Raw genomic sequence first — 6,000 nt, 5'->3', positions numbered from 1 at the left:
CGTATAAATTTAATAAGATAAAAAAGATATTTGAGGGTAAAATTAATCAATCCTTTTCACTGGTACTATATAACTAAAATTAATGACTTAATTTGACTCATTACCCTCTTAATTGGCTTATTTTGTAAGTGGATTTATTAATTAATATACTAATGTTCTTTCCACATCAAGCCGGTAAACTTGACTCTTACGATTACAAATTCAACATTACAATGGAAAAACATATTGCAATCACCATTAGAACCTATATGGCATAAACTTTAATTGTCACATATTAAAGCACATCAGGCAATATTTCACGCAATAGAACTGCACATCTCATCTCAACTTTGCACAACAATGCACAACATTTCTTTGTCAAGTTTCATATTTCTCATCATGAATTATATAACATGTATTACATGCATGTGTTGGTAGTGTAAAGGTGACGTAACTAGCATCAATCTTGGTTAGTTTGTTTTCTACCTTGTAAGAAGTCGAAAAAGAGAGTCATGAGGGTGGATATAAGGAGTAGAATTGACCTTTTAATGCTTTTCTTGTTGCGTTAAAACTTGCTTTTACATGGTTTATAATGTGTGACTTGCTATGACTACCTTCATGTTTTCATGTGACAAGTACTCACAAGACACATCTCCTTCATAGCCCCGGCATCCTCTATATAAAGAGCTCAAATAAGCATAATAGATACACAAACACAGAGTAAAATGTTTGAATATCTTCAAGTTATTAGAGAGGTTGTTGGAGACATGCCACCACTTTTACCTACGTTTCCTATGACAGTGTATTATGGAAACGAAAGGGTGTTCAATGGTCGTGAATTTAAGGCATGTGATGTTGACATTGCTCCAAGGGTTTTCATTGGAGGGGGACCAAGCGAGTTGTACACGCTGATTATGATTGATCCAGATGCACCAGACCCAAGTGATCCATGTTTGAAACAAGTTGTCTCATGGTTCGTCTCTCTCTATAAACAATCAATTTAGCTATTGTTGATTTTCCGTATCTTAAACACTATATGATCACAAACCAATACATTTTTTTTACTATTTTTATTTTTAGTGTCACAATGTTCATCATATGTTTATTAACACTTAAGCAATGTGTTGTTTTTAGGATTGTGATCAACATTCGTGGCGGGACTTCACATTCTCAAGGTAAAACAAGTAATTTTCGGATGAATATAATTTGTGTCATGTTTCTATAAAAACCCCGATTGAATTACCAATGTGTTTTTTTTATGAGTTTCATATAATTAATTATTAAGTATATTATAGGCACCGAAGTTGTACCATACGAGGCATCTAGTCCTGAAGTTGGTATCCATCGTAACATATTCGTTCTGTACAAGCAACAATCTCAACTTGATAATATTGAAACACTTGCATCTCGATTTTGCTTCAACATTCGAGCTTTCGCAACCGAAAACAACCTTGGAAATCCTGTTAGGGTTACTTACTTTAACATGCGACAAACTAATAAAAGAAAGAGAGGAGAGTGATTAATGGCACATTTCTTTGTTTCATATTATTCTATATGTGTACAAGTGCTCTTTACTTATTATCGTTGTAACCAAAGGGCTTCTAGCCCAGCGGTATCAGATGTTGCCCTCCCTTCTTGAGGTTGATGGCTCAATTATCGTATGAGATATATGTGGATTTAGAAGTAGTTTAGGTCCTTTAGGAATATATTGTATTTGTGGTTCAAAAAAAACTTATTATCGTTGTAGCTATTATGTGTATGTAATAATGAATTTGCATCTTAAATAAATAATATTATCAAGAATCTAAATGTAACAGTGAACCTTGCATGTTAGATAAGCTGGTGGCGCTCAATGTCGCAACTAATACCCCTCTTGTTGCTAAAGATGTTGTCACTCTCGCTATATCCTCATGATAACTAGACAATCCAATGATTTTTCTTAGTTCTCAATAGGGCAACAGCGGTGACAACTTGTCGCCGCTAAGACTTTCCAAAAAATCTACGACACTTTCACCCCATAATTTCACTGTCACCACTAATGATGTCGCCGCTATCGCCACTAAAGGAGTCACTGCTATTGCCTTGTTGCAACTAAGGTCACCATTGATTTCTCAGAATCACATTAACCCCTTTTCCTTTCTCTTTTCGTAATTATGAGCCACTACATTACACTTTGTTGCTGCCAATGACGATGATCTCCATATTCCCGACTCTTATGCCTCCAATTTGCTACTGTCGCCATGTATTTGCTTGGTAATATTCTTCATCATTCGTTCTGGCCTTTTCTCCATGCCCCTTTTTAGTGTCCTTGCTCTTCATCATTTCTTTGGCGGCAGAACACTAACACCACCACCATCAGTAACCAAACTCCTCCTTTGCTATCGGGCGAAGACCACCGCCACTACCCACTAGGTAAGTAATACTATTCTTTCTTCATGGAACTTTCTCCAAAGCTAGCCATGAATTTCATGCTAGTGATCTCGTTTAGATGTCTAGAATGAATCCTTTATGATTACGATTTCATGTTGATATGTGTTTAGAACGAATCCTTTATACTTCTAATTTCGTCTTAGAACTAGTAAAAGACATCCTCTATGCTTCTGATTTGGGGATTGTTTCTGATTTTTGGGACTTTTCTAAATTTTGAGTTTGTTTCATAATTGTGCTTATAATTTTTGTGTGTATCTATACTTAAAGAAACAACCCCATATTGGATTATGTGACCTTTTATGCTTTCTTAGGGTATCCACAATGCATTATACTTATTAGAGTTTAATGAATTGACACATCATTATTTTACTTACTATACAACTCTACATTAATTTTTCCACAATGCATTGAACTCAACAGAGTTCAATGAAATATATATTTAATAGTTAAAAGGTTTCATTTTTTTCCATTGAAGAGTTCAATGACCATTGAACTCCATATCCATTGAATGTCAACATGACATCTCACAATGGTAGAGTTTAATCTATTGAATGCCAATTAGGCACGTCATCTCATTTAACTTTCTCATTAAATTATGCATTGCTGATGCTCTTAATGCGTGCAAATATATCCCTGTATTGGATGTGTCTCGTCTTTGTATGCTTAGAATCGAAGAAACAACCCCATATTGAAACGTCTAAGAGAGATGTTGAAGTATTTGAGGAAGCATATGATTAAAACACTTTATTTGTAATCACACTTGACTCGTTGTTATAGACAACTTTATATAATATTCTTGTTGTCATAGAAAACTTTCACTAGTTTCCTTTCATGTAGTTTAGTCTCAACTAAATATTAAAATAAGAACATCATAGACATTTCCAAATACCATATAGTGTCATTTAATTCTTATAACTCACACTTTATTTATTTTTAACCATATTACTTCATTTTTGCAATTTACTTCAAATCTTATAACAATGTAACGATTATGTTATTATAGTCGTTCTATCATCATTCATCTCTTATTCCAATAGTTTGTATACTTTGTAAAGGCATAATTGTTATTTTTGGCAAATTGTCCTAAAGTGGACTAATTAGTAGTCTTTTCCAAAGTGTCATTTTCATACTCATTTATGCTTTACCAATTGTTATTTTACTTTCGATACATCACATAAGTGGTTTCTACATAAATTAAGTTCCAATAAACCATTTAAACAAACTTTTATTTTGATATTCTTATTTAGGTATCCTACTCATTATAAGGTAATTTCATGTATTTTAGAATGCCTTTCATGTAGATTTCAGGATAAAATTTGTTTGTAAGTATATACCAATGCTTATACACTTGAAAAAATTATGAGATTCTATACTTAATGCTCATTAGCATAATCTATTCTCAACAAAATTATTAGAAACATAAACAATTTGTCTAACATACCATTTTCCATATAGTTTGTTATCAATATGCTTCCAACATTATTTTAAACTCATTTCCATACTAAAATATCTACTTTACTTATGTGATAAAAAAAATATAATATCCAAACATTTATGGAAACTTTGATTATTTTTCACTGTAAATAATTTACTTCTTTTCTCGACCAAACATGGCCTTTTATTTAATTTTTGCATTATCATATAACAAGGGAACATAGTAATCATGCTTTTATCATTTATCATACTTACATTTTATATGTTCCAGTTAGTATTCTGATTTCCAAGTTACCAATTTGGAACATTTTTTATTAGACTTTTCAAGCATCCATATCTACTTTCTTTGTTACACATATTAATTCTTGTTATTTTCCATATTATTCACGCAATATAAATGGTTCAGTTTTTATGCTTCTTTTTATCTATTTGATAAATCACATGTTAGTTAACCAAATATCATACTAAGTACTTATTAGTTTTATATGTTGGAACATACAATTTCCTTTACTTAGATTCTATAACTTATTGTATTAACATATACTAGTGAATAAGTTTTTATCATTCTTTCTATAACATACTTCCATATTGAAATACCATGTTAAGGTTTGACCAATAGAAAAGTCAAAGATTTCTATTTTGAACTAATCATCTACTTTTAATTGGTTCTATTTTGATCATAAACTTAACTAGAAGGGATTCATGCATTGCGTGGGGTGGAAGGTGTTCATTTTGTGTGTATGTTTATGTATTTCATACATTATTATTATCTGAAGTACATTGCCTGAATTGGTATCCACAGTAAAGTATGTTGATATTCTGTGTAAATTGCCATCAATCGTCTGAATCTATTGTATTTGAATAGATTTTCAAAATGGATGAAAATTCAAAATTAACTTGCAAAATAAGTCGATTTATCTTCCAGATTCAAAAGTTGGCTAAACCTAGTTAATAAAATACCAAAAATAATGTTTTTTCAGCTAAATTTTAACAATCAAAAGTAACATTTTAAAACGATGAGTACACCTATTTTCCAAATAAAACCACAATATCTAGTAGTCTTGATTACATGAAGAAGGAAGTAGATTTACACAACCTCAAATGACCGAAAATTAAGTATTACCACTTGCCAGAGGGCCGAGTTTTAGGAAACAACCATCTTCTTTTCCAATACTTTCAACTTTTAAAACCTATCCCAATATAAATAAACGACATTATTTGAACTCTAATACGAAAATGCAAAATGACACTAACAGAGAAGTTAAAATGTCGATTCGCTGAAAATTCAATTTACACTTTAGCATGGTGATTTGTTTAATAAATGAATAACAACTTCACTGTCTCTAGGAACCTCTTCTTACATTGATTTAGGTGCTGTTTGTTTTTTCGAAGCAAAAATTCAAAAAGTCTGCGGACCATCTCTGCAAACCTCTGCAGCAGAAAAGGTGGACCAAACGGCTGCAGACTGTAATAAGAAGCGTGTTTGTTTTTATTAACATCTGCAGACTGCTGCAGACATTAAAAAATTAAAATAAACTAATTTAATAAACCGAAAATTGTTTTTAAACACAAAAAAATTAATAATTGTAGTCTTAAAACATTGAAATAATAAAATATAATATGTTATATGTTTTATTACAATCTGTTTTTCCATTTTATTTTTTATATCATCATTAAAACAAAATAATAGACACTTATTTAAAAAGAAAATAAAAAAATGAAATTCTAGACACTTATTTAAAAAACAACATTAAAATTAATTAACTTATGTAAATTAAATGGGAGAAAAGAATTAAAGGGATATAAATTTAATGTATTAAATGTTAAAGGGATGAAAATAGAATTTAATATATAAGTAAAGGACTATAAATGTAAATTTAAATATACTTCATGAGGACCATTACAAAATGTAATATTAAACACATTCAATTTTTGGAAAAAAAACAAAAAAAGCACCCATGGTTTTTTGGGGTTGGATTTTTTTAGTTTAGGTTTGAAGGGGTGGGAAGAGGTGGGGAGAGGTATAACAAGTGCTTCCCCAAGAAGCACACGGGCAGAGGTTTTAAGCCCCGAAGACTTCCGAAAAACAAACTGCTGCGGGACAAAAAGTGTTGCGCGTGTGCTGCGCCGCGCAGCAATAAGAGTTTTGAAGAGATT

At 31.4% G+C, this 6,000-nt stretch overlaps 1 protein-coding gene across 1 annotated transcript; it reads left to right on the top strand.

Moving 5' to 3' along the window:
- Positions 1-704: 704 nt before the first annotated feature.
- LOC145075736 (CEN-like protein 1) lies at positions 705-1,498 on the top strand. Its single transcript, XM_079021867.1, has 3 exons — positions 705-952; positions 1,060-1,154; positions 1,275-1,498. Exons 1-3 carry the CDS (start codon positions 705-707, stop codon positions 1,496-1,498), a joined length of 567 nt encoding a protein of 188 aa, XP_078877993.1.
- The last annotated feature ends 4,502 nt before the right edge of the window (positions 1,499-6,000 follow it).

The sequence above is a fragment of the Lactuca serriola genome, chromosome 9 (genome assembly GCF_051521515.1).
Source record: "Lactuca serriola cultivar US96UC23 chromosome 9, Lser_US96UC23_V15, whole genome shotgun sequence".
NCBI classification, from domain to species: Eukaryota; Viridiplantae; Streptophyta; class Magnoliopsida; order Asterales; family Asteraceae; genus Lactuca; species Lactuca serriola.
The sequence above is the reverse complement of the archived record's forward strand: the minus strand, read 5'-3'. Positions and strand labels throughout refer to the sequence as shown.

Excerpts from the sequence above, each read along its gene's own strand:
- LOC145075736 (XM_079021867.1), top strand. The coding sequence starts at position 705 with ATGTTTGAATATCTTCAAGTTATTAGAGAGGTTGTTGGAGACATGCCA. Across the intron at positions 953-1,059 it reads TTGAAACAAGTTGTCTCATG|TGTCACAATGTTCATCATAT; the intron begins GTTCGTCTCTCT and ends TTTTATTTTTAG. Across the intron at positions 1,155-1,274 it reads CGGGACTTCACATTCTCAAG|GCACCGAAGTTGTACCATAC; the intron begins GTAAAACAAGTA and ends AGTATATTATAG.